At 66.9% G+C, this 27,254-nt stretch overlaps 1 protein-coding gene across 1 annotated transcript; it reads right to left on the bottom strand.

Moving 5' to 3' along the window:
* Nucleotides 1–509: 509 nt before the first annotated feature.
* Nucleotides 510–27,254, bottom strand: ITGAL (integrin subunit alpha L). The gene is made up of 32 exons (XM_039536127.1): nt 26,938–27,254; nt 24,416–24,506; nt 21,393–21,612; nt 19,939–20,056; nt 19,020–19,114; nt 18,812–18,880; nt 18,387–18,443; nt 17,799–17,926; nt 16,903–17,054; nt 16,672–16,825; nt 15,959–16,103; nt 15,204–15,280; nt 12,832–12,964; nt 12,610–12,746; nt 11,555–11,695; nt 10,973–11,182; nt 10,432–10,562; nt 10,140–10,297; nt 9,899–10,050; nt 9,094–9,225; nt 8,695–8,768; nt 8,345–8,486; nt 7,458–7,568; nt 7,275–7,357; nt 2,829–2,912; nt 2,648–2,720; nt 2,431–2,538; nt 2,262–2,339; nt 1,316–1,438; nt 1,120–1,218; nt 819–929; nt 510–723 (listed from the first exon to the last, which is right to left on the bottom strand). The coding sequence occupies exons 1-32, from the start codon at nt 27,252–27,254 to the stop codon at nt 580–582; spliced, it is 4,047 nt and encodes a 1,348-aa protein (XP_039392061.1). The 3' UTR covers nt 510–579.

Below are 27,254 nucleotides of genomic sequence, written 5' to 3'. Positions count from 1 at the left end.
GATCGAAACAGGAGTTCATGGTAGAAATTAATGAACAAAGCAGATTCGTCTCCAGCTTCTGACAAAGATGTTTTTCCTCTGGTTTAAAAACAAAGAAAACCACAGAACAGAAACTGAAACAAAATAATCAGACAAAAACACGTTCAGAAATGCAGACATTTGCCTCCCGCGGTTGGGCAGAGAACCCAGGAGTCCTGGCTTCCAGCCCCCCTGCTCTAACCACCAGCCCCCACTCCCCTCCCAGAGCCGGGGAGAGAACCCAGGAGTCCTGGCTCCCAGCCCCCCTGCTCTAACCACCAGCCCCCACTCCCCTCCCAGAGCCGGGGAGAGAACCCAGGAGTCCTGGCTCCCAGCCCCCCTGCTCTAACCACCAGACCCCACTCCCTTCCCAGAGCTGGGGAGAGAACCCAGGAGTCCTGGCTCCCAGCCCCCCCTGCTCTAACCCACCAGCCCCCACTCCCCTCCCAGAGCCAGGGAGAGAACCCAGGAGTCCTGGTTCCCAGCCCCCCTGCTCTAACCACTAGACCCCACTCCCTTCCCAGGAACCCTGGTTCCCAGCCCCCCACCACCACCGCAGTGTCATGACACCCCCTCAGGGTCAGTGGCTGCCTGCGCGGTGGGGGGCTCTGGTGGGGCCTCGTTTCCCTGCGGACCCCCAGACACAGTCTCCCCTCCTGGGGTCTCCTCCACAGTCATGGGCCGATTCCGCTTGAAGAAGCCGAACTGGGGAAGAGAAGAGGGGGGAGGGGTGTTAGACGGATGGATGGACGGACAGGCCGGTGTCCGGCCAGCCAAAGAGCTGGGCAGGGGACACGCACCTTATACAGGAGCCCGACCATCACGGCCAGAAGCAGGACGCCCCCAATGGAGCTGCCGATAATCACCGGGACCGGGTTGAAACGGGAAATTAACTCCACCTCCGTGGTGATCTGAGGAGAGACGTGGTTAGGGGAGAGAACCCAGGAGTCCTGGCTCCCCCCTGCTCTAACCACCAGCCCCCGCTCCCCTCCCAGAGCCGGGGAGAGAACCCAGGAGTCCTGGCTCCCCCCTGCTCTAACCACCAGCCCCCGCTCCCCTCCCAGAGCCAGGGGAGAACCCAGGCGTCCGGGGTCCCGGTACCTGGCTATACTGGAATTCCTCTGGCTGGATCTGGAAGTATTTGCTCTCGTCGATGCTGACAGCCGCTTCGCTGCGGAGCCGGAGCCTGCGGGCGTCCAGCTGGAGGCCGGACGGACAGAGAGGGGGGTAAGGAGTGGGTACAGCGGGGGCACCACGGCCCCATCGCTCCAGCAGCGGGCGCCCCCCCCGGCCGTACCTTAGCGCCATCCTCCGGCCTGTACAGGTCCCCCGAGAAGTTAAATCTGCGGGATTCTCCACTGGCCAGAGACGCCACCTGACACTGGACCCGGGTGCAGACAGACGCCCCTAGACACCCACGCTGGGAGCAGAGGGAGCCAGAGTCAGACTCCACCGCCTGTCCCAAAGCGCCGTGAAACAGCCGCTCCTCCCCAGAGGGGACGCATCCCAGCGCCGGGCGAGGGGTCCCCGTGTGCCCAGCCCCCACCCCAGAGGGGACGCATCCCAGCGCCGGGCGAGGGGTCCCCGTGTGCCCAGCCCCCACCCCAGAGGGGACGCATCCCAGCGCCGGGCGAGGGGTCCCCGTGTGCCCAGCCCCCACCCCAGAGGGGCCTGGCCCAGCGCCGGCGAGGTCCCGTGTGCCCAGCCCCACCCTCACCCCAGAGGCTGCGTCCCAGCGCCGTGCCCAGCCCCGCCCCAGAGGCCGCGTCCCAGTGCCGGGCAAGGGTCCCCGTGTGCCCAGCCCCACCCCAGAGGCCGGGTCCCAGTGCCGGGCGCGGGGTCCCGTGTGCCCAGCCCCACCCCAGAGGGGCCGGGTCCCAGGGCCGGGCGAGGGGTCCCCGTGTGCCCAGCCCCCACCCCCACCCCAGAGGGGCCAGGTCCCAGTGCCAGGTGAGGGGTCCCCGTGTGCCCCCCCACCCCAGAGGGGCCTGGCCCAGTGCCAGGCGAGGGGTCCCCGTGTGCCCCCCCCACTCCAGAGGGGCCGGGTCCCAGTGCCGGGCAAGGGGTCCCCGTGTGCCCAGCCCCCCCACCTCACCCCAGAGGGGCTGCGTCCCAGCACCGGGCGAGGGGTCCCCGTGTGCCCAGCCCCCACCCCCAGCCCAGAGGGGCCGCGTCCCAGCACTGCGCAAGGGGTCCCCGTGTGCCCGGCCCCAGAAGTGGCTGCATCTCAGCCCTGATCTTACTGTCACTGGTTCGTTTGGGGTCTGCGCTGCAGGCCCCATTCGGAGCGTCAGGGGCGGGGTGCATGTGAACTCCTGTCCCTGCCAGGGAATGGAGAAGGTTATTCAAGGAGAGAACCCAGGAGTCCTGGCTCCCAACCCCCCAGACCCCACTCCCCTCCGTCCCACTCACCCCACCGCTGAGGTTCACAGACACGTCCCAGAGGAAGCCGAGTTCGACCCGGATGGGGAGTTCAAAGGTCACAGCGACGGGCACAGCGGGGGGCCCCAGATTCTGCACCTGGGGGGGGGAAGAGGGACGGCGTTAAAGGAGGGGACGACAGATGGGACCTCGGTGTACGTAGCTAATCGCTGCACCGAGCGCGCCCGCTCTCAGCCGGCTCTGGCACCTGGTAGCGGTGGGCGATGGCTCGGCGCTCCGGCAGCTCCGCCGAGACGCTGACGTAGGTGCTCGACTCCAACCTGGGGGAGACGTGGGGGCGTCAGTGTCTGTGCGGACCCCAGCCCCCCATGGAAGGGGCCTGAGGAGCGGGGGAGGGGATGCGGGGAAATCGGGGGGGGAGGGGGTACCCCGTCACGACGACCCCGACCGGGCGCAGAACCGGCAGCTCCCGCGTGGCTGCGTTGTCCGCCAGGGTCCCGTTCTCGTTCTGACTGCAGGGGAAAGAGGGGAAATGATCAGCTCAGGCCCACGGCGGGACCTGCCCCCCACCCCCACACAGTCCCGCCCCGTCTGGGCCAGGGGCCTCCCCCCACAGCTGGCAAACATCTGTGTGCCGAGAGGGAAAGGGGAGCAGAGGCAGAGGTGGGTGAGGATGGAGGGGTGGAGGGATGGGGGGATAGAGGAAGGACGGACGGGCGTGTGTTGGTGGATGGGGGGATGGGAGATAGAGGAAGGACGGACGGGCGTGTGTTGGTGGAAGGAGGATGGGGATGGAGATAGAGGATGGACGGACGTGTGTTGGTGGATGGAGGGATGGGGGATAGAGGACGGATGGACGGGCGTGTATTGGAGGGTGTTGGAGGACGGAGGGAGGGAGGCGGGGAGGGGAGATAGAGGACGGACGGACGGGCGTGTGTTGGTGGATGGAGGGATGGGGGGATAGAGGAAGGATGGACGGGCGTGTGTTGGAGGACGGAGGGAGGGATGGAGGGATGGGAGATAGAGGATGGACGGACGTGTGTTGGTGGATGGAGGGATGGGGAGATAGAGGACGGACGGACGGGCGTGTGTTGGAGGATGGAGGGAGGGTTGGAGGGATGGGAGATAGAGGATGGACGGACAGGCGTGTGTTGGTGGATGGAGGATGGGGATACAGGAGCGGATGGGCGGGCGTGTGTTGGAGGCAGAGGAGGAGGATGGAGGGATGGGAGATAGAGAGACGGACGGACGTGTGTTGGTGGATGGTGGGATGGGGCGATAGCGGACGGATGGACGGGCGTGTGTTGGTGGACGGAGGGTGGGATGGGGGGATGGGAGATAGAGGATGGACGGACGGGCGTGTGTTGGTGGATGGGGGGATGGGAGATAGAGGACGGATGGACGGGCGTGTGTTGGAGGACGGAGGGAGGGATGGGGGGATGGGAGATAGAGGACGGACGGGCGTGTGTTGGAGGATGGAGGGATGGGGGGATACAGGACGGATGGACGGGCGTGTTGGAGGATGGAGGATGAGAGGATGGGAGATAGAGGACGGACGGACGTGTGTTGGTGGATGGGGGGATGGGAGATAGAGGACGGATGGACGGGCGTGTGTTGGAGGACGGAGGAAGGGATGGAGGGATGGGGGATGGGAGATAGAGGACGGACGGACGTGTGTTGGTGGATGGAGGGATGGAGGATAGAAGACGGATGGACAGGCGTGTGTTGGAGGACGGAGGAAGGGATGGAGGGATGGGGGATGGGAGATAGAGGACGGACGGACGGGCGTGTGTTGGAGGACGGAGGGAGGGATGGGGATAGGAGATAGAGATGAGCACGGACGTGTGTTGGTGGATGGAGGATGGGAGATAGAGGACGGACGGACGGGCGTGTGTTGGAGGACGGAGGGAGGGATGGAGGGATGGGAGATAGAGGATGGACGGACGTGTGTTGGTGGATGGAGGGATGGGGGGATACAGGACGGATGGACGGGCGTGTGTTGGAGGACGGAGGGAGGGATGGGGGGATACAGGAGGGACGGACGGGCGTGTGTTGGAGGACGGAGGAAGGGATGGAGGGATGGGGGGATGGGAGATAGAGGACGGACGGACGGACGGACGTGTGTTGGAGGACGGAGGGATGGGGGGATACAGGACGGATGGACGGGCGTGTGTTGGTGGATGGAGGGATGGGGGGATACAGGAGGGACGGACGGGCGTGTGTTGGAGGACGGAGGTGGGGCTGGCGTGTGACGCCGTCTGGAACACGTCAGAGACGTCTCGTGTGATTATCAGGATTGTATCACTGCGAGGAATCTGCCCAGAGATGCCATGTCTGGTGTCGGCAAAAATGGAGGACACAGGCATATGGTGCTTGTTTTCTCTAGGGTTGTGTAACACCATGGTTACGTGATTCTGGGGGGTAGTTCTATTTCCAACCCTGTGCTGTGTGTCTGGTGACACCCCCGACTGACTGGCAGCAGCACGGCCTGGCTGCTCCATGGCCCATCAAGGGGCGTCAGCTGTACCATGGAGCCGCGGCGAGAGGCCGGGGGATGCACCTGTCCCCCAGCAGCACACGCAGGGCCAGGCCTGTGCACAGGGGGCTGCACGGCTTCTCCGGGCCCACGTGCTGCGAGCTCGTGTTTGGGACACAGGACGGACAAGCCACATGGCAAAGGAGAGAAAAATGCAGCTGTGGCTTCTCCAGTCCTGCTGCCCAGCTCCGGGGTCACCGCTCTGCCAGCGAAGCTCTGAGCAGGGACGGCCTGGCCCAGCCCAGCCGGGGGTGACTCCAGAGGGACTTTCTAGCCAGCGACCTCCCCAGCGCTGCTCACGACCTGATCTCTGGACTCGGAAATCGCTGAATGTCTCTGGGGGCTTCACCATTTCACGTCGCTCTGCCCGGGCTCCCTTTCTAACAAACCGTTAGTGCTGGACGCTGAGGACTGGCCGGCAGCGCGGGATGTTGGGTAACAGCCAAACTGACATTGACCTGGCAACGTGGCGGCCCTTTGGGGTGGGAAGGACATTTTGTAGCGTGAGCAGAGTTTTTAGGTAACTTCTCCCTGCACTGGACCTGGTGCTGGCTGGGAGCCAGAGAACTGCAATGCAGGAAAGGGGCGGGGGGCGGGGGAGGTGGCTTTTTTCAGCTTCTCAATAACCGGGGGGGGGGGGGGGGAGCAGGGAGCACAGGGCGTAACGGGTTGGGGGTTTCACTTCAGTGTTACCCACCAGCCTTGGGAGGAGCTGCTCCCCCTGCTGCAGCCTGCCCTGCCCTTGGCACTCCCAGCGTGGGCTGACCAGGCACCCGCGTCGCACAAAGGACGGATGGACGTGGGTTGGGGATGGATGGATGGATGGATGGCAGGGGAGATGGATGGATGGATGGCAGGGGAGATGGATGGATGGGTGGATGGATGGCAGGGGAGATGGATGGATGGATGGATGGATGGCAGGGGAGATGGATGGATGGATGGATGGACGGATGGATGGCAGGGGAGATGGAGGGATGGATGGATGGCAGGGGTGACGGATGGATGGATGGATGGATGGATGGATGGATGGATGGCAGGGGAGATGGATGGATGGATGGATGGATGGACGGATGGATGGCAGGGGAGATGGATGGATGGCAGGGGTGACGGATGGATGGATGGCAGGGGAGATGGATGGATGGATGCGTGGATAGATGGATGGATGGCAGGGGAGATGGATGGATGGATGGATGGCAGGGGAGATGGATGGATGGATGGATGGATGGATGGATGGATGGCAGGGGAGATGGATGGATGGATGGATGGATGGCAGGGGAGATGGATGGATGGATGCATGGATAGATGGATGGATGGCAGGGGAGATGGATGGATGGATGGATGGCAGGGGAGATGGATGGATGGATGGATGGCAGGGGAGATGGAGGGATGGATGGATGGATGGATGGATGGCAGGGGAGATGGATGGATGGATGCGTGGATGGATGGATGGCAGGGGAGATGGATGGATGGATGCGTGGATGGAGGGATGGCAGGGGAGATGGATAGATGGCAGGGGAGATGGAGGGATGGATGGATGGATGGATGGATGGCAGGGGAGATGGATGGATGGATGGATGGATGGATGGATGGATGGATGGCAGGGGAGATGGATGGATGGATGGATGGATGGATGGCAGGGGAGATGGAGGGATGGATGGACGGATGGCAGGGGAGATGGAGGGATGGATGGATGGCAGGGGAGATGGAGGGATGGATGGATGGATGGATGGCAGGGGAGATGGATGGATGGATGGATGGATGGATGGCAGGGGAGATGGATGGATGGATGGATGGATGGATGGATGGATGGATGGATGGATGGATGGATGGCAGGGGAGATGGATGGATGGATGGATGGATGGATGGATGGATGGCAGGCGAGATGGATGGATGGATGGATGGATGGATGGATGGATGGCAGGCGAGATGGATGGATGGATGGATGGATGGATGGATGGATGGATGGATGGCAGGGGTGATGGATGGATGGCAGGGGAGATGGATGGATGGATGGATGGATGGATGGCAGGGGAGATGGATGGATGGATGGGATGGATGGCAGGGGAGATGGATGGATGGCAGGGGAGATGGATGGATGGATGGATGGATGGATGGATGGATGGCAGGAGGGATGGATGGATGGATGGCAGGGGAGATGGATGGATGGATGGATGGATGGAGGGATGGATGGCAGGGGAGATGGAGGGAGGGATGGATGGCAGGGGAGATGGAGGGTGGAAGGGTGCGTGTGGGGACATCCCTTTGCCTTGGCTTTCCTGTCTGCCCCCCAGACGCGCTGTGGGGTCCCTTCCCTTGCTCCCCCCAGCCAGGAACGCACCAGGCAGCTCGGAGCGTGAAGGAGGCCGGGTCGTCCCCCCAGCCGGTGACAGAGGAGACGTGGAAAGAGAGACGGAGGAAAACCTGCAGGAGGAGACCAGAGAAGGGTGAGACTCGGCGCAGGGCGCGGACACGGGGTGCTGAGACTGGGCGCGCTCAGGGCACAGACCCTCCCCCCCGTTACCTTCGTTCTGCCCCGCAGGGCCGGGGGGCTGAGCTGGCAGGAGCTGTTGAGGACGGACAGACGCCCAGGAGCACCGGGAACGTCGCAAACCAGAGAGACCGGCCAGTGGGACTGGGGATGTGGGAGAACAAGGCCTAGTTAGTGACAGAGCCCCTCACTCCCAACCCGCAGCCCCTGCCCCCCCAGCTCTGCCGGTGCCCCTCACTCCCGACCCGCAGCCCCTGCCAGCCCAGCCTTGCCGGTGCCCCTCACTCCCGACCCGCAGCCCCTGCCCCCCCAGCTCTGCCGGTGCCCCTCACTCCCGACCCGCAGCCCCTGCCAGCCCAGCCCTGCCCCAGCTCTGCCGGCGCCCCTCACTCCCCACCCGCAGCCCCTCCCCCCCCTGCCCTGCCGGTGCCCCTCACTCCCGACCCGCAGCCCTGCCCCCCAGCCGTGCTGGTGCCCCTCACTCCCGACCCACAGCCTCTGCCAGCCCGGCCCTGCTGGTGCCCCTCACTTCCGACCCGCAGCCCCTGCCAGGCCAGCCCTGCCCCCACCAGCTCTGCCGGTGCCCCTCACCCCCGACCCGCAGCCCCTGCAAGCCCTGCCCTGCCCCCTCCCCCCGCTCTGCCGGTGGCCCGCACGCCCGACCCGCAGCCCCGGCCAGCCCTGCCTCCCCAGCTCTGCCGGTGCCCCTCACTCCCGACCCGCAGCCCCTGCTAGCCCAGCCCTGCCCTCCCCCGCGCTGCCGGTGCCCCTCACTCCCGACCCGCAGCCCCTGCCAGCCCAGCCCTGCCCCCCGAGCTCTGCCGGTGCCCCTCACTCCCGACCCGCAGCCCCTGCCAGCCCAGCCCTGCCCCCCGAGCTCTGCCGGTGCCCCTCACTCCCGACCCGCAGCCCCCCGAGACCTGCAGGACGGAGCCCCCCCGGAAGGACAGCCCTGGGGGGTACTGGATCGTCAGCACCGGCCCATAAGCCATTTCGCCCGCGTTCTCCAGCTGCACCGTCAGGTTGAGCGGGAAATGGAGTCTCAGTCTGAGACCTGGGGACCTGGAAAGCACAAACTGCGTCCAGCCCGGCCTGGTCCAGTGGGGGGCGCAGTGGGGGGCAGGGCGCAATGGGGGGCGCAGTGGGGGGCGCAGTGGGGGGCAGGGCGCAGTGGGGGGCGCAGTGGGGGGCACAGTGAGGGGCGCAGTGGGGGGCAGGGCACAGTGGGGGGCGCAGTGGGGGGCAGGGTGCTGGCAGGGGGGTCACTCACCCCGAGAAGTTGAAGGAGACGCGCAGGTCGGCCACGCACACCTCGTCCGGCCCACAGCTCTTCTCAAAGGGAACCTGCGAGGCCAAGAGATCCCAGAGGAGCCGGACGGGACCCAGGCGTCCGGGTCACTCACCCTGGGGCTCCACCCGCTGGGACTGGGACCCAGGTGTCCAGGTCAGTGCCCAGGGAGTGGGAGGGGAAGGGACCCAGGCGTCCGGGTGCATGCTGGGGGAGGGGGAAAGGACCGAGGCATCTGGGCAGCATGATGAGGGAAGGGAAGGGACCCAGGCATCTGGGCAGCATGATGAGGGAAGGGAAGGGACCCAGGCATCTGGGCAGCAGGCTGGGGGAGGGGAAGGGACCCAGGCGTCCGGGCGGCAGGCTGGGGGAGGGGGGTACCTGTATGTGGGTGGTGGTGTTGGTGTTGGGGAGCAGCAGGGGGGTCAGACCCTGCGTGCCCGGGATCGGCTCCCCTTGGACCGAGAAATTCACCTGCAGCTCCACCGGCGTCAGGAAATCCTCCAGGCAGGGCTGGGGGGAGGGGTAAGTGCTGTGAGCTTCCCCACAGCAGTGCCCCAGCTGGAGACTCCCCGCCCAGTGCTGTGAGCTTCCCCACAGCAGTGCCCCAGCCAGGGACTCCCCGCCTGGTGCTGTGAGCTTCCCCACAGCAGTGCCCCAGCCAGAGACTCCCCCACGTGGTGCTGCGAGCTTCCCCACAGCAGTGCCCAAGCCAGGGACTCCCCGCCCGGCGCTGCGAGCTTCCCCACAGCAGTGCCCCAGCCAGGGACTCCCCGCCTGGTGCTGTGAGCTTCCCCCCAGCAGTGCCCCAGCCAGGGACTCCCCGCCCGGCGCTGCGAGCTTCCCCACAGCAGTGCCCCAGCCAAGGACTCCCCGCCTGGTGCTGCGAGCTTCCCCACAGCAGTGCCCCAGCCAGGGACTCCCCCACGTGGTGCTGTGAGCTTCCCCCCAGCAGTGCCCCAGCCAGGGACTCCCCACCCGGCGCTGCGAGCTTCCCCCCAGCAGTGCCCCAGCCAGGGACTCCCCGCCCAGTGCTGTGAGCTTCCCCACAGCAGTGCCCCCAGCCAGGGACTCCCCGCCCGGCGCTGCGAGCTTCCCCCCAGCAGTGCCCCAGCCAGGGACTCCCCCACGTGGTGCTGCGAGCTTCCCCCCAGCAGTGCCCCGGGGGCTGGGAGCGGGGCCCTACCAGGACGTGCAGGGCTTTGGTGGTGCAGGCTGGGCCGGAGCCGACCCGCATGGTCTCCACGAGCCGCGAGGTCCCATCGTGCAGCGCCAGCCGCGGGTTTGATTTCCCAGCATCCACCTGGAGCAGGAAGGAGACGCGGGCGCGGAGGGCGGCTGCGGAGAGCGAGGGAACGAAATGAACAGGTGGAGCCGGGACGAGGGACCGGCCGAGGGCGCAGGGGACGAGCGGGGGGGGGTCTCACCTGGCCCCCCCAGGCTGATCTGGCTGAGGTTGAAGCACAGGGTCAGGGCGACCTGCCCGGCCCCCCCACTCGCCCCCCCTGTGCAGCCGGCATCGTCCAGGGGGATCTGGGTCGGATCCGGCGCCAGGGAGCAGGAGACGCCGATCACCGGACGGGACCTGCCGGGAGACGCGCGGCCAGTGAGAGAGCGGGACAGACGGACGCGCCCCCAGCAGCAACCCCAATTCCCCCCCCATTTCCCCAGCGCTGCGAGCTTCCCTGCAGCAGTGCCCTCCACTGCCCTCTGCCCTACCTGAGCAGCACGGCCCGGCCCAGGGCCCCGACGGCCACGTCCGTGAGTCCGTCCCCGCTGAGATCCAGCCGCCCCTGGACGGACTGACCGAAAAACCGGAGGGTGGAAGAAAGAGACTGGGCGGAGATACGCTGGGGGGAGGGGGGAGAGAGAGATGGGACCGTGCCCCTCACTCCCGACCCGCAGCCCCTGCCAGCCCAGCCCTGCCCCCCCAGCCCTGCCGGTGCCCCTCACTCCCGACCCGCAGCCCCTGCCAGCCCAGCCCTGCCGGTGCCCCTCACTCCCGACCCGCAGCCCCTGCCAGCCCAGCCCTGCCCCCCACAGCTCTGCTGGTGCCCCTCACTCCCGACCCGCTGCCGCTGCCAGCCCAGCCCTGCCCCCCCAGCGCTGCCGGTTCCCCTCACTCCCGACCCGCAGCCCCTGCCCGCCCAGCTCTGCCGGTGCCCCTCACTCCCGACCCGCAGCCCCTGCCAGCCCAGCCCTGCCCCCCCAGCTCCATCGGTGCCCCTCACTCCCGACCCGCAGCCCCCAGGGGTCTCACCTGGCTGTGGGGGTCTCTCAGGGCCAGTCTCCCCGGCTGCCCCAGGAAGATGTAAAGGGCCCCCCGGCCCTTGTCCTCCATGGGGGCCCCGATGGCCACGTCTCCTGCTCCGTCCCCGTTCACGTCCCCCAGGGGCCCCAGCGCTGCCCCGAACCGGCCCAGCCCGTCCCCCGGGGACCCCCACAGCGTCTGGGTGCAGCTCAGGGAGCCCTAGGGCAGAGAGAGGCCAGATCAGAGCCCAGCCCCGGCTCCCCCCGGCCCGGTCCCCCCGCCCCACCCCCAGCACCCCGTCTCCCCCAGCCTGATCCCCGCCCCACCCCACCCCCAGCCCCGTCCCCCAGCCCCGTCCTCTGCCCCACCCCAGCCCCCATCTCCCCAGCCCGGTCCCCCGCCCCACCCCAGCCCTTGTCTCCCCCAGCCCAGTCCCCTGCCCCACCCCCAACCCCCGTCTCCCCCAGCCCGGTGCCCCGCCCCACCCCCAGCCCCCGGCTCCCAGCCCCCAGCCTGGTCCCCTCCTCTCTACCCATCCCCCTCCCAATCCCTCTGCTCGCCCCCAGCCGCACCCCATGGCCCCGGGCTCACCCCGCCCCGCAGGGCGCAGACCCGGACCAGGCCGCCCCGGCTGCGGTTCTGGTGGCCGGGGGCCCCGATCAGAACCAGGTCTGTGTCGCCGTCGCCGTCCAGGTCCAGGGTGCAGAGCTCGGCCCCGAAGGAGGAGCCCACCTGGGGGAGAGACAGACAGACGGACGGACGGTGCCGGGTGCTGAGGGGCTGGACAGAGGGGGGGGAGATGAGGGGCTGGGGGCAGGGCCGGAGGAGGATGGGGCAGGAGGCTCGGGGCTGGACAGACAGGGAGATGAGGGGCTGGGGCAGGGCCAGAGGAGGATGGGGGCAGGAGGCTCGGGGCTGGACAGGGGGCGATGAGGGGCTGGGGCAGGGCCGGAGGGAGGGATGGGGGTGGGAGGCTCGGCTGGACAGACGGGAGATGAGGGCTGGGGGCAGGGCAGACGGACGGACGGTGCCAGGTGCTGAGGGCTGGACAGACGGGGGAGATGAGGGGCTGGGGCAGGGCCAGAGAGGAGGATGGGGGCAGGAGGCTCGGGGCTGGACAGATGGGAGATGAGGGGCTGGGGCAGGGCCGGAGGAGGATGGGGCGGGAGGCTCGGGGGCTGGACAGAGGGGAGATGAGGGGCTGGGGCAGGGCCGGAGGGAGGAATGGGGCGGGAGGCTCAGGGGCCTGGACAGAGGGGTCGGGGAAGGGGTTATGGATGGGCAGAGGGGTGAGGAGAGGGACAAACTGAAGGAGGGGAGGGGGACGGACAGACAGGGCAGCGGGGGCAGCCGGATGCAGGGGCACAGACAAACAGGTGGGGGTACAAGTGGACAGACGGACGGGGCAGCGGGGACAGACGGGGGGACAGACGGACGGGGCAGTGGGGGGACAGACGGACGGGGCAGCGGGGGGACAGATGAGGGGGACAGACGGACGGGGCAGCAGGGGGACAGACAGGGGGGATGGACAGGGCAGCAGGGGGGCAGACGGGTGGGGGGACAGACGGGTGGGGACAGACAGACGGGGCAGTGGGGGACAGACGGACGGGGGGGACAGATGGACGGGGCCGGGACGCGATTCTCACCTGCTCCCCCAGGACACTGTCTCCGACCCGCCCCCCGCGGCGCTGGAAGACTCCGACGCGCCCGACGTGCCCAAACCGGGGGGCTCCGGCCACGTACAGGACGCGGCCCCCCCGGCGGGCCAGGGCCAGGGCATAGCCTGCGGGGGGAGGGCGTTAGCATGGGGGGCCGGGGGGAGGGGGCAGGTGGGGGAGGGGTGGGGGGGACACAGGGGGGGCACTCACCCAGGTACGAGTCCTTGGCCTCCTGCCCCAGGGAGGACTCATTGATGAAGGCCGCGAGGGGGGGGTCTCCCGACCACTCCTCCAGCCCCCCCGCCCAGTCGTAGGCCCCCACCGCCCCCACCACAACGGCCTCCTAGGGGCAGAAGAAGAGAGACAGAGAGAGGGCAGTGAGGGACCCAGGCGTCCTAGCCCATCCCCCACCCTGCTGCCAGTAACCCACCAATTCACCCCCCTCAGCCCAGCGTTAACGAGCCCACATGACTATGAACGAGGTGAAGCCTTCGGCGTATGAATAAGCTAAAATAACGATTAATGAGGGGAACTATTCAGGCTATTAATGAGCCAAAATAATTATTCATTGCTGGCTACTTCATCACTGGCCTTCACCCGCTGCCGGTTTGCAGATGACACTAAACTGGGAGGAGTGGTAGATACGCTGGAGGGGAGGGATAGGATACAGAGGGACCTAGACAAGTTAGAGGATTGGGCCAAAAGAAACCTGAGGAGGTTCAACAAGGACAAGTGCAGAGTCCTGCACTTAGGACGGAAGAATCCCATGCACTGCTACAGACTAGGGACCGAATGGCTGGGCAGCAGTTCTGCAGAAAAGGACCTAGGGGTTACGGTGGACGAAAAGCTGAATATGAGTCAACAGTGTGCCCTCGTTGCCAAGAAGGCTAATGGCATTTTGGGTTGTATAAGTAGGGGCATTTCCAGCAGATCGAGGGACGTGATCATTCCCCTCTATCGGCACTGGTGAGGCCTCATCTGGAGTACTGTGTCCAGTTTTGGGCCCCACACTACAAGAAGGATGTGGAGAAATTGGAGAGAGTCCAGCGGAGGGCAACAAAATGATTAGGGGGCTGGAGCACCTGGGGGGGGGGGGTGGAATCACCTTCCTTAGAGGTTTTTAAGGCCCGGCTTGACAAAGCCCTGGCTGGGATGATTTAGTTGGGGTTGGTCCTGCTTTGAGCAGGGGGTTGGACTAGATACCTCCTGAGGTCCCTGCCAACCCTGAGAGTCTGTGAGTCTGTGACTATTACCTAACCCTCCCCACACTAACCCCACCCGCCCCCCGACGACTGGCCCATCACCGCAGACTCATGAGCAGAGCCCCAGGGTGCAGACGACTCTGCAAACCGCGCCGAGGGGTGCGGGGAAGGAGGAGAAACGCTGAGCCGTGAGCAAAGCCGGGCGCCCAGGAGACGCGGCGGATCGGAACCAGAGGCTCTCGCGTTGGCGGTGACGGGCGCTCGGCAGGGGGTTGTCGGAGACCCTCTAGGAAAAGGGAGGTCAGATTCGCAGGGCAAAACCGATTTGCTGTAGGGGGTTGGGCAGGCGACGCCGATTTCTGGCGCTGGAGGGGAAGTTGACGGCACAAGAACACGGGGTGGAAAAAGCTCGTGGCTGGACGAGGTGGTTCCCTCGGGTGGATCCACAGAGAGATGAGCAGGGGATGGTGCAGAACGGGCGACTGGGTTGCAAACCACCAGCAATGGAGATGGAGGAGGAGGAGGAGGAAAAGTAGATTCATCGCCACGAGCGAACGGGAATGGAGCGCGCCCCTGCACCAGGAAACGTCTCCCTGAGCTGTCCCTATCCACAGCCACAGCCTGAGACACTCGGGCATCTGCTCTCCAGCCTGGTGGCGACGTTCTCCAGATGGTCCCACGGCTGGACGCTCCGTGACAGGGAACGGAACGAGGTGGCGATCGGCCGCCCCAATGCAAGAGGAGCCGAGGGGTGAGGTCGGCAGGGACGTGTCCAGCGGAGGCCGGAGAGACACACGGGCCCTCGCAATGATCACGGACGGAGCGTGAGGCCGAAGACTCGGCACATGGACATTGGGGGAGCCTAGAGAGAGCGACTGGCACGACAGGGCGTCTGGCCGCGAGCTCTGGGGAATAAAAGCTATAAAGGAAGTCGGCCCAGCCCAGGTTAGCAGGACCGTCTCCCCAGGCAGGAGAAACCCGGCTCCACGCCTCACGCTGGGGCCGGGACCTTCGTCTCCCATCACCGGGTTCACCGGCCCCGCGAGCCGGGCGGGTAGCGACGGGGTTAGTGTTACCCCTGACCTGCGACTGCCGGTGAGGCCCGTCCTAGCACGGACGGTGCGGAGTGAGGAGGAACCACAATCCGTTACTAGCCTTAGAAACAGGAGGGTGAACAGACCAATTAATGGTAATGACACACCGCGAGAATCGCCCTGTTCACAGCCGGGTGGCTGGCGCCCCCTTGTGGTGGGACCGTGTGTTACGCATGGTCCGACTACAGCCCCCGGGGGGGGCTCTCTGCCCCTCCCCCCCCGCTGGAGCTCGAGCCCATGGGCCGGGCCGGCCCCCCAGGGTGCACGGGGGGGGGGTTCTACCCACCGGGGTGAGCACGGCGCTGAATCCGCCTTGCGACAGCTCCCGCTGGAACGAGCTGGCGTTGGAAACCTGGGCCGTCCCTGGGGGCAGGAAAAGAGGGGGTGAGACCCAGGTGGGGCATGGGACCCAGGCGTCTGGGTAGGGGTGCTCCCCCCACCCAGCACTCCCAGACACCGGGACAGGGAATGGGACCCAGGCGTCCAGGTAGGGGTGCTTCCCCCGCCCAGCACTCCCAGACACTGGAACAAGGAATGGGACCCAGGCATCCGGGTAGAGGCACTCCCCCCACCCAGCACTCCCAGACACCGGGACAGGGAATGGGACCCAGGCGTCCGGGTAGGGGCGCTCCCCCCACCCAGCACTCCCAGACACCAGGACGGGGAATGGGACCCAGGCGTCCGGGTAGGGGCACTCCCTCCACCCAGCACTCCCAGACACCGGGACAGGCAATGGGACCCAGGCATCTGGGTAGGGGTGCCCCCCAGCCCAGCACTCCCAGACACCGGGACAGGGAATGGGACCCAGGCGTCCAGGTAGGGGCACTCCCCCCCCCAGCACTCCCAGACACCGGGACGGGGAATGGGACCCAGGCATCCGGGTAGGGGCACTCCCCACCCCCAACACTCCCAGACACCGGGATGGGGAATGGGACCCAGGCATCCGGGTAGGGGCACTCCCCCCACCCAGCACTCCCAGACACCGGAACAGGGAATGGGACCCAGGCGTCCGGGCTGGAGGAGGATCCGTGGTCCCCGCACCTTCGATAGCAAAGATCTTCTCGCGAAGCTGCTCCTGGATGGTGCTGAGGGCAGAGAAGCTCCCGACCTGTAAGACGTTCTCAGCCCGCGAGGCGATGGTGAGCAGCTCCTGGTGTGCCTCGGCCGTGGAGAACGCCTGGCCCACCTGCAACCGGGGGAGGGGGTGAGAGACCTCCAGGAATGGGCTCCAGACCCCCGGAAACCCACAGGCCCTTCACACTAACATGGAAACCCCCAGCGTTCTCCAGAGCCCCCCACCATGCTCCAGAACCAACTGGAACCTCCTAGGACCCACAGACCCACACCCAGAACCACCCCAGCCTCCTCCAGAACCATCCAGAACCTCCCACAAATCCCCAGAACCCCTCAGATACCAACATGTCCTTCCAGATCCATTTCATCCCCCCTCCCTGAACCGCCTCATCCACCAGAACAACCCTCCAGAAGACTTCCAGCCCCCCGACCCCGCGCCGAGCTCTGCCTCGGCCTATCCAGACCCCAATCCAGAATCCCAGACATCCCTCCCGGGACTCTTCGGGAATCTCCCAGGCGCCTCATTTCTGGTCCAGAACCTTTAGGGAACCTGCAGCGCCACGGAGCAGATTCCAGATCCTCCTGGGACCCCAAACCTTCAAGGAGCCCCCAGACCCTATAACCCCGAGGGCAGGGCAGGGCAGGGACTCCCCAGCCGCCGGCCGGCTCCCCCGCCGTACCCCGATGGCGTAGCGGACCAGCCCCGCCGCGCTGGCCGCCCCGATGGCCTTGCGGAAGATTGCGCTGTCCTCCGTGGACTGCCCGTCGGTCAGGACGATCAGCAGCTTCTTGGCGTTGGGCCGGGCGCCGTTCTTGGGGGCGAAGGTTTGTTCCCTGCGGGGGGAGCGGGCAGGGTCAGCGGGGGGGGCCGGGGGGCCAGCTGCCCCCTCCCGCCCCCGCGGGGTACTCACACCGCGAAGAGGATGGCCGAGGGGGTGCGGGTGTTGCCCTTCAGATGGGAGAAGAGCATCAGGTCCCGCTCCACGGCCTCCAGGCCCTTGGCGGCGTAGTCGGCAAAGGTGAAAACGTGGTTGATGTCGGAGGAGAACTGGACCACGGCGATCTGGGGGGGGAGGGGAGGGGGCGTGAAGCCCCCGGGGCAGGGGGGGAATGAAAGGAGTCGGGGGTGAGATTGTTTAAAAGAGCAGATTGTCACCGGCTGCCCTGCCCCCACATGGGCACAGCCGGACGGACACACCATGTAGGCACGGACAGACACGCAGCAGGGACAGATGGACAGACACACCGTGCAGGGACAGCCGGACACACAGCACGGACAGCCGGACACACAGCACAGACAGCCGGATGGACACACCGTGCAGGGACATCCGGACGGACAGACGGACGGACACACCGTGAAGGGACATCCGGACGGACAGACGGACGGTCACACCGCGCAGGGACAGCCGGACACACCGCGGACAGACAGCACACACACACAGCCAGATGGACAACACACAGGACTCCGGTCACACCGCGCAGGGACAGCCGGATGGATGGACACACCGTGCAGGAACAGTCGGCCAGCCGGCTGGAAACACTGTGCAGGGACAGCCGGATGGACAGACGGATGGTCACACCGCACAGAGACAGCCGGACGGACGGACATACCGTGCAGGGACAGCCGGACGGCCAGACAGCCGGACACACAGAGTAGGGACAGCCAGATGCACAGCAGGGACAGACGGACGGACAGACGGACGGTCACACCGCGCAGGGACAGCCGGACGGACAGACGGATAGACACACAGCAGGGACAGCCGGACGGACACACCGCGCAGGGACAGCCGGCCGGATGGGCCCCCACCTGGACGCGGGGCCTCGCCAGGGCACGGAGCAGCTCCCCGATGAATCGCTTCATGAGCGTGAAGTCCTCGGGCTGGATGCTGTGCGAGTCGTCGTATAAAATAGCCACGTCCACCCCCGAAATGCACTCTGGGGGGGGAGAGAGATCAGCCCCCCCGGCCAGCATCACCCCCACACAGACCCGCCGCCCCGCCCATCTCCCCGACACAGATCCACCCCCGCCCAGCACCCCGCCACAGACCTGCCCCCAGCCTGCATCACCCCCACCCAGCACCCCACAGATCCACCCCAGCCAGCATCACCCCACACAGACCCGCCGCCCCGCCCATCTCCCCGACATAGATCCACCCCGCCCAGCACCCCACAGACCCGCCCCCAGCCTGCATCACCCCGCCCAGCACCCCCACAGACCTGCCCCCAGCCTGCATCACCCCCCCGCCCAGCACCCCCCCACAGACCCGCCCCCGGCCAGCATCACCCCCGCCCAGCACCCCCACAGACCCGCCCCAGCCACCATCACCCCCTCAGTTCTCCAACTCACCCAGCTCAGCCCCCACCCCACTCCAGCTGCGCCCCAGCTCTGCCCCACCTTGGCTGGCCGGGTGCAGGACCTGGGGCGCTCCCAACCCCACACGTAGCAGAGCCCCTGCAGATGCACGATCTCCTCACCCCGCTGCTGGAGCCGGGGGCCGCAGGCCTGGGGGGGAAAGGGGGTCACCGGGGGGGCTCCCCCACTCCTGCATCCCGCCCCCCACAGCTCCCTCCCCTGCACCCCACAGCACCCCTCCCCACAGCTCCTCCCCTGCACCCCACAGCACCCTGCCCCACAGCTCCTCCCCTGCACCCCACAGCACCCTCCCCTGCACCCCCACAGCCCCCGTCTCCTGATCCCACCTGCCCCTCCCCACCTCGCTTGGCCCCGCCCCATCTCTCTTTGGCCTCCTGGCCCCCCATGGCAGATGCCCCCTCCCCGGGCCCGCCCCGCCCCGCCCTGTGTCGGGGTCCGGGGGTGACTCACAACAACTCGGGAGCCGGAGATCTCGTCGGAGGCGAGCGCCAGCCCCAGGGAGACCGGGGGGGTGTCTGGGGGGGACAGAGAGAGCGTGAGAGAGAGATCCCGCCCCCCCCCGCCAGGCATCCCCAATATCCCGTGTACCCCCTGCCCCTCCCACACACCCCGAGCCATGGGGGGCAGAGACCCCACCGTGCGCCCCTCACTTACCGGGCAGGGGGACGGGCTGACAGGCCCCCGCATGGTAGGAGCAGCGATACAGGGCCCCCGTCCCGTTCCCCGCCAGGGGGGCGCTGACCACCAGCCTGGGGAGAGAGGGGTACAGACAGGACTGGGGGGGTACTCTGGCCCCACCCCCTCCCAGAGCCGGGAGAGAATCCAGGAGTCCTGGCTCCCAGCCCCCTTGCTCTGACCCACCAGCCCCCACTCCCCTCCCAGAGCCGGGAGAGAACCCAGGAGTCCTGGCTCCCAGCCCCCCTGCTCTAACCCACCAGTCCCCACTCCCCTCCCAGAGCCGGGGAGAGAACCCAGGAGTCCTGGCTCCCAGCCCCCCCGCTCTCACCCACCAGCCCCCACTCCCCTCCCAGAGCTGGGAGAGAACCCAGGAGTCCTGGCGCCCAGCCCCTGCTCTAACCACCAGCCCCACTCCTCCCAGAGCTGGGAGAGAACCCAGGAGTCCTGGCTCCCAGCCCCCTGCTCTAACCCACCAGCCCCACTGCCCTCCCAGAGCTGGGGACAGAACCCAGGAGTCCTGGCTCCCAGCCCCTGCTCTCACCCACCAGCCTCCCAGAGCCGGGAGAGAACCCAGGAGTCCTGGCTCCCAGCCCCCAGTCCTGGCTCCCAGCCCCCCCCCCCCTGCTCTAACCCCCCCCCCCTCCCAGCTGCTCTAACCACCAGCCCCACTCCTCCCAGAGCCAGGAGAGAACCCAGGAGTCCTGGCGCCCCGCCCCCCCTGCTCTAACCACCAGCCCCCACTGCCCTCCCAGAGCCAGGAGAGAACCCAGGAGTGCTGGCCCCACCCCCGCTCTAACCACCAGCCCCACTCCTCCCAGAGCCAGGAGAGAACCCAGGAGTCCTGCCCCCCCCCGCTCTAACCACTAGCCCCCGCTCCCCCAGGCCGGGGTCTCACCAGGACGAGTCGTTCGAGCGCATCTGGACGACCCGGTACCCGAACTGCGCGTCGGCGTCGCCCTCGAAGATGGTGGCGTTGTGGGTCTCGATGCTGAAGGCCTGGGAGGGGGCCGGCCCTGGGGGTTGGGGGTGCAGAGTGGCAGGGCACTGCTGGGGAAGCTCGCAGCGCTGGGGCACTGCGGGCGGTGGGGGGACAGGGAGGATGGAGCTGGGGTCACTGGATCAGAGCTCCCCACCCCCAGCAAGCTGCCAGGCTGCGGCAGAAGAGAAATAAGGGGGGGGCACAGCGCCCCTGGTGGGGGGAGGGGAAACGGGAGCACGTGGAGTCCCTGCGGGGGGGGGGGGATTTATACAGAAAACCCGGAAAACACCAGGGAAAAAAAGCCCCCGAGTGTCACAGCGAGAAACGGGAACAAAAACAGGAAACAGGGACCAGGGGTGAGAGCAACCGCTCAGGGGCCTGCCCCCCCCCGCAGCTCCGCCGGTGCCCCTCACTCCCGACCTGCAGCCCCTGCTAGCCCAGCCCTGCCGGTGCCCCTCACTCCCGACCCGCAGCCCCTGCCAGTCCAGCCCTGCCCCTCCCCAGCCCTGCCGGTGCCCCTCACTCCCGACCTGCAGCCCCTGCCAGCCCAGCCCTGCTGGTGCCCCTCACTCCCGACCTGCAGCCCCTGCCAGCCCAGCCCTGCCGGTGCCCCTCACTCCCGACCTGCAGCCCCTGCCAGCCCAGCCCTGCCCCGCCCCAGCACTGCCGGTGCCCCTCACTCCCGACCTGCAGCCCCTGCCAGCCCAGCCCTGCCCCCTGGAGCTCTGCTGGTGCCCCTCACTCCTGACCCGCAGCCCCTGCCAGCTCCGCCGGTGCCCCTCACTCCTGACCCACAGCCCCTGCCAGCCCAGCCCTGGGCTCCCCCCCAGCTCTGCCGGTGCCCCTCACTCCCGACCCGCAGCCCCTGCCAGCCCCGCCCTGCCCCCCCCCGCGCTGCCGGTGCCCCGCACGCCCGCCCCGCAGCCCCTTCTAGCGCCCCCCTGCCCCCCGCAGCTCTGCCGGTGCCCCTCACTCCCGACCCGCAGCCCCTGCCAGTCCAGCCCTGCCCCCCCCAGCTCTGCCGGTGCCCCTCACTCCCGACCCGCAGCCCCTGCCAGTCCAGCCCTGCCCCTCCCCAGCCCTGCCAGTGCCCCTCACTCCCGACCCGCAGCCCCTGCTAGCCCAGCCCTGCCCCTCCCCAGCTCTGCCGGTGCCCCTCACTCCCGACCCGCAGCCCCTGCCAGCCATGCCTTGCCCCCCCCAGCTCTGCCAGTGCCCCTCACTCCCGACCCGCAGCCCCTGCCAGCCCAGCCCTGCCCCCCCCAGCTCTGCCGGTGCCCCTCACTCCCGACCCGCAGCCCGTGCCCCCCCCAGCTCTGCCGGTGCCCCTCACTCCCGACCCGCAGCCCCTGCCAGTGCACCCCGGGTACCTCGCAGGAGGTTCAGCGTGAGCAGAGCTACGAGCAGCGGTCGCAGTTCAGGGTCCGGCGCCATCACTTCTCTGGGTCCCGCGTGGGGGTGGGTCACGTACTGTTCACTCATTTCCTTCCCCTCTTTCACCGCCCCCTTCTCCGCCATGGGGCCATGGCTCACTGGGGCAGCCCAGGGGACATCCCCAGCGTTCAGTGTGGACTGGGCCTCTAGGGGGCGCTGCAGGGGTTGCCGTGGGGCAGGGAGCTCATCATGGGGCACTGAGAGGGTGTCCTGCCGCAGGGAGCGGGCTCTCAGCAGGGGGTGCCGTGGGGCAGGGCAGGGGCGCAGCCGGGGGTCCTGGGGGGGGGGGTGCCGTGAGGCAGGGGCTCAGCAGTGGGTGCCGTGGGGCAGGGCAGGGGCTCAGCAGGGGGCGCTGTGGGGCGGGGGTGCTGTGGGGCAGGGCAGGGGCTCCGCAGAGGGTGCTGTGGGGCAGGGGCTCAGCAGTGGGTGCCGTGGGGCAGGGCAGGGGCTCAGCAGGGGGCGCTGTGGGGCGGGGGTGCCGTGAGGCAAGGGCTCAGCAGGGGGCGCTGTGGGGCGGGGGTGCCGTGGGGCGGGGGCTCAGCAGGGGGTGCCGTGGGGCGGGGTGCCATGGGGCAGGGCAGGGGCTCAGCAGGGGTGCTGTAGGGCGGGGTGCCGTGGGGCAGGGCAGGGGCTGAGCAGGGGGCGCTGTGGGGGGGGGGTGCCGTGGGGCGGGGGCTCAGCAGGGGGTGCCGTGGGGCGGGGGCTCAGCAGGGTGCCGTGGGGCGGGGCAGGGGCTCAGCAGGGGCGCTGTGGGGCGGGGTGCCATGGGGCAGGGCAGGGGCTCAGCAGGGGTGCCGTGGGGCGGGGCAGGGGCTCAGCAGGGGTGCCGTGGGGCGGGGTGCCGTGGTGCCGTGGGGCGGGGCTCAGCAGGGGTGCCGTGGGGCGGGGCAGGGGCTCAGCAGGGGCGCTGTGGGGTGGGGTGCCGTGGGGCAGGGCAGGGGCTCAGCAGGGGTGCCGTGGGGCAGGGGCTCAGCAGGGGTGCCGTGGGGCAGGGCAGGGGCTCAGCAGGGGGAGCCGTGGGGCGGGGCAGGGGCTCAGCAGGGGGTGCCGTGGGGCGGGGGCTCAGCAGGGGGTGCCGTGGGGCGGGGCAGGGGCTCAGCAGGGGCGCTGTGGGGTGGGGGTGCCGTGGGGCAGGGCAGGGGCTCAGCAGGGGGTGCCGTGGGGCGGGGGCTCAGCCGGGGGTGCCGTGGGGCGGAGGCGGCCCTGGGGTCACGGGGGGGCGGGGCCGGGGCTCGGCAGGGGGTGCCGTGGGGCGGGGGCGGCCCTGGTGGCACGGTGGGGCCGGGCAGGGGCTCCGCAGGGGGTGCCGTGGGGCAGGGGCTCAGCAGGGGTGCCGTGGGGCGGGGCTCAGCAGGGGTGCCGTGGGGCTGGGCAGGGGCTCTGCTGGGGGCGCTGTGGGGCAGGGGTGCCGTGGGGCGGGGCAGGGGCTCAGCAGGGGGTGCTGTGGGGCAGGGCAGGGGCTCAGCAGGGGGTGCCGTGGGGCGGGGCAGGGGCTCAGCAGGGGGTGCTGTGGGGCAGGGCAGAGGCTCAGCAGGGGGTGCCGTGGGGCAGGGCAGGGGCTCAGCAGGGGGTGCCGTGGGGCAGGGGCTCAGCAGGGGGTGCCGTGGGGCGGGGGTGCCGTGGGGCGGAGGAGGCCCTGGTGTCACTGTGGGGCTGGCTGGGGGGTGTTTCTCTCCCGGCTGCAGGGCGGATGTGGTCTGACCTGAGCTCCCAGCCCTGGGCTGTTTGTCTGGAGTCACTTCCCCCCAGTGCCCCCCCCGGCGCCACCGTTAACCCTTCGTGTCCCCCCCACCTCCCGAACCCCGAACCCCTCTCCTCCCCTCTCTCTGAGTCACCCCCCCCCGTCACAGAGTGTGGGGTGTCCGGCCCTGCACCCCACTTCCTGAACTCACAGTGACTCTCAGCCAGCCAGTAACACAGAAGGTTTATTGCACAACAGGAACACAGGATACAGCCCAGCTTGTGTGCAGAGCCAGGACCCCTCAATCTGGCCTTTCTGGGGGTTCAGGGTGCTTGGATCCCAGCCTAGGATCCCCTGAAACCCACCCCCCAGCTCCCAAACCGAAGACTGATTCCACTTCCCCCTTCCCTTTGTCTAGCCCCAGCCAGAGGTGAGACCTCCCCTCCCCCAGGCCAGGCTCATGTTGCAGCTGCAGACCTGGCTCTCACCTACCAAGCACACAGACAGCCCCTGCTCCATCACCCCTCTCCCCCCTCCGAGACTGAACTGAGCGGGGTCACTCTGCCCAGTGACCCGGGGAAGTTCGGGGCCCCCTCTCCGGGACAGCGCGTCCGCTATCAGGTTGGCGCTTCCCTTCACGTGGACCACGTCCATGTCATAGTCCTGCAGGAGCAGGCTCCACCTCAGCAGTTTGGCGTTGGCTCCTTTCATCTGGTGCAGCCAGGTCAGGGGAGAGTGGTCGGTGCACACGGTGAAGTGGCGCCCAAAGAGATAGGGCTCCAGTTTCTTCAGGGCCCACACCATGGCCAGGCATTCCTTCTCAATGGCCGCGTAGCTCTGCTCCCGGGGGAGCAACTTCTTGCTCAGGTACACGATGGGGTGTCTCTCCCCCTTTTCATCCTCCTGCATCAACACCGCCCCCAGCCCCGTGTCTGAGGCGTCGGTGAACACCATAAAGGGCTTGTCAAAGTTTGGGTTTGCCAGAACTGGGCCACCGAGCAGAGCCTCCTTCAGCGCCTGGAGAGCCTCCTGGCACTGCTCAGTCCAGACCACCTTGTCTGGCTTCCCCTTCTTGCACAGCTCAGTGATGGGGGCGGCTATGGCACTAAAGTGGGGCACGAACCTCCGATAGTACCCCGCCATCCCAATAAAGGCCTGGACCTGCTTTTTGGTCTGGGGAGCGGGCCAGTCTCTGATCACCTCCACCTTGGCCGGTTCCGGCTTTAGGCAGCCGCTCCCCACCCGATGGCCCAGGTAAGATACTTCAGCCATCCCCACCTTGCACTTCTCAGCCTTGACGGTTAACCTAGCCTCCCGGAGTCGGTCCAGCACTCGTCTAACCTGGAACACGTGGTCCTCCCAGGTCTGGCTGAAGACGCAGATGTCGTCAATATACGCCACAGCGAAACTCTCCATCCCCCTCAGTAGCTGATCCACCAGGCGCTGGAAGGTGGCCGGCGCTCCCTTGAGGCCGAAGGGCAGGGTCAGAAACTCATAGAGCCCCAGGGGGGTGATGAAGGCCGATTTCAGCCTGGCATCTGCGTCCAGCGGCACTTGCCAGTAGCCCTTTGTAAGATCCATGGTGGTGAGGTACCGAGCGCCTCCCAGCTTGTCCAGGAGCTCGTCAGGCCTTGGCATGGGGTAGGCATCAGATACAGTGATGGCATTGAGCTTTCGATAGTCCACGCAGAACCGGATCGACCCGTCCTTCTTGGGGACCAGCACCACTGGGGAGGCCCAGGGGCTGGCAGATGGCTGGATCACCCCCAAGGCCAGCATGGTCCTGACCTCCCTTTCCAGGTCCTGGGCAGTCTTCCCGGTAACCCGAAAAGGGGAGCAGCGTATCGGGGGGTGTGCCCCAGTCTCTACCCGGTGGACGGTCAAATTAGTGCACCCAGGCTGGTTGGAAAACAGCTGTCGGTATAGGAGCAGTACCCCTCTGATCTCAGCCTGCTGGGCCGGGGTCAGCTGATCAGAGAGGGGAATCGCCTCCAGGGGGGAACCAGCCTTTGTCCCTGGGAATAGATCCACTAGAGGGTCATCCCCCGGCTCCTCCCAGTGTCCACACACGGCCAACACCATATTCCCCCGGTCATAATATGGCTTCATCATATTCACATGGTACACCCGGCAGTGGTGCGCCCGGTTCGACAGCTCCACCACATAGTTTACCTCATTTAGTTGCTTGACAACCTTGAAGGGCCCTTCCCAGGCAGCCTGGAGTTTGTTTTTCCTCATGGGGATGAGAACCATCACTTGGTCCCCGGTGGCGAAGGCGCAGGCCTGCGCCGTGCGGTCGTACCAGACCTTCTGCTTCCTCTGGGCTCGGGCCAGATTCTCCCTGGCCAGGCCCATGAGCTCGGTAAGTCTTTCCCGGAAGGTCAGGACATACTCCACCACCAACTCTCCATCGGGAGTGGCCTTCCCCTCCCATTCGTCTCTCAGCAGGTCCAGGGGCCCATACAACAGTTCGAAAGGCGAGAACCCAGTAGATTCCTGGGGTACCTCCCTGTACGCAAACAGCAGGTGAGGTAAATACTTGTCCCAGTCCTGTGGGTGCTGGTGCATGAATGTTTTTAGCATCATCTTTAGCGTCCCGTTGAACCTCTCCACCAGCCCGTTGGTCTGGGGGTGGTACGCTGAGGCCCAGCTGGGTCGGACCCCACATTTCCAACACAGGGACAGGAGCAGAGAATCCTCCAGCAAGTGACCCGTCCCCCATGCTGCAGAGGAAGGCGAAAAATCTCCAGGGCCTCTGCCAATCTGCCCTGGAGGAGAATTCCTTCCCGACCCCAAATATGGCGATCGGCTAAACCCTGAGCATGTGGGCAAGACTCACCCGCCAGCACCCAGGAAAGAATACTCTGTAGTAACTCAGATCCCATCCCATCTAACATCCCATCACAGACCACTGGGCATATTTACCTGCTGACAATCAAAGATCAATTGCCAAAATTAATTGCCAAAATTAGGCTATCCCATCATACCATCCCCTCCATAAACTTATCCAGCTCAGTCTGGAAGCCAGATATGTCTTTTGCCCCCACTGCTCCCCTTGGAAGGCTGGTCCAGAACTTCACTCCTCGGATGGTTAGAAACCTTCATCTGATTTCAAGTCTAAACTTCCTAGTGTCCAGTTTATACCCATTTGTTCTTGTGTCCACATTGGTACTGAGCTTAAATGATTCCTCTCCCTCCCTGGTATTTATCCCTCTGATATATTCATAGAGAGCCATCATATCCCCCCTCAGCCTTCTTTTGGTTCGGCTAAACAAGCCGAGCTCTTTGAGTCTCCTTTCGTAAGCCAGGTTTTCCATTCCTTGGATCATCCTAGTAGCCCGTCTCTGAACCTGTTCCAGTTTGAATTCATCCTCCTTAACCATGGGAGCCCAGCACTGCACCCAGGATTCCAGATGAGGCCTCACCAGTGCCCCGTACAACGGTACTGACACCTCCTTATCTCTGCTGGAAAGACCTTGCCTGATGCATCCCAAGACCGCATTCGCTTTTTTCACGGCCGTATCACATTGGCGGCTCAGAGTCATCCTGTGCTCAACCAACACGCCGAGATCCTTCTCCTCCTGTTACTTCCAGCTGAGGCCTCCCCAGTTTATAGCAAACATTCTTGTTAATCCCTAAATTCACGACCTTGCCCGTGCCCAGGAAGCCGGCTCCTGTCTCAGGGGAGAGATTCACTTTCCCCTTCTCCTGCCCACACCCACGGCCACCCCAACGTCTCCCCAGCTCCACCTCGACATGGCGCTGACCTCGCCCGGCTGGGACCTGCCAGCACGACTCACCTCCGTCCGCTGGTGCTGATTTCAGAGCCCGTCCCGGGTGCCCTTTGCCCCGAGTCGAGACCCCTCTCCCGGTGCCCCTGGAGTAAACGCGCCGCAGCCCCCTCGCCAGGAGCGCTGCCCCCCCCCCCGATGGGACATCGCCACCAGCCACCCTCTGACCCCGCAAGGTTCAGTTCTCCCTCGGGCGCCCTGTCCTGGTACCGGGTCGCTTCTCTCACGGGCTCCTTCCCCAGGGTCTGGCCCTTGGCTTCCTCCAGGAGGGATCCTTCGGCGGCTAGGTCTGGAATTCGGCGGCTGGGGTCGGGGCCCAGGCCCAT

The sequence above is a fragment of the Mauremys reevesii genome, linkage group 4, assembly GCF_016161935.1.
Source record: "Mauremys reevesii isolate NIE-2019 linkage group 4, ASM1616193v1, whole genome shotgun sequence".
NCBI classification, from domain to species: Eukaryota; Metazoa; Chordata; order Testudines; family Geoemydidae; genus Mauremys; species Mauremys reevesii.
This window is presented reverse-complemented; position numbering and strand designations above follow the sequence as displayed.

Excerpts from the sequence above, each read along its gene's own strand:
- ITGAL (XM_039536127.1), bottom strand. The coding sequence starts at position 27,254 with ATGGGCCTGGGCCCCGACCCCAGCCGCCGAATTCCAGACCTAGCCGCC. Across the intron at positions 10,298-10,431 it reads GGCCGGGCCGTGCTGCTCAG|GTCCCGTCCGGTGATCGGCG; the intron begins GTAGGGCAGAGG and ends GTCTCCCGGCAG. Across the intron at positions 2,721-2,828 it reads GTCGGGGTCGTCGTGACGGG|GTTGGAGTCGAGCACCTACG; the intron begins GTACCCCCTCCC and ends CGTCTCCCCCAG.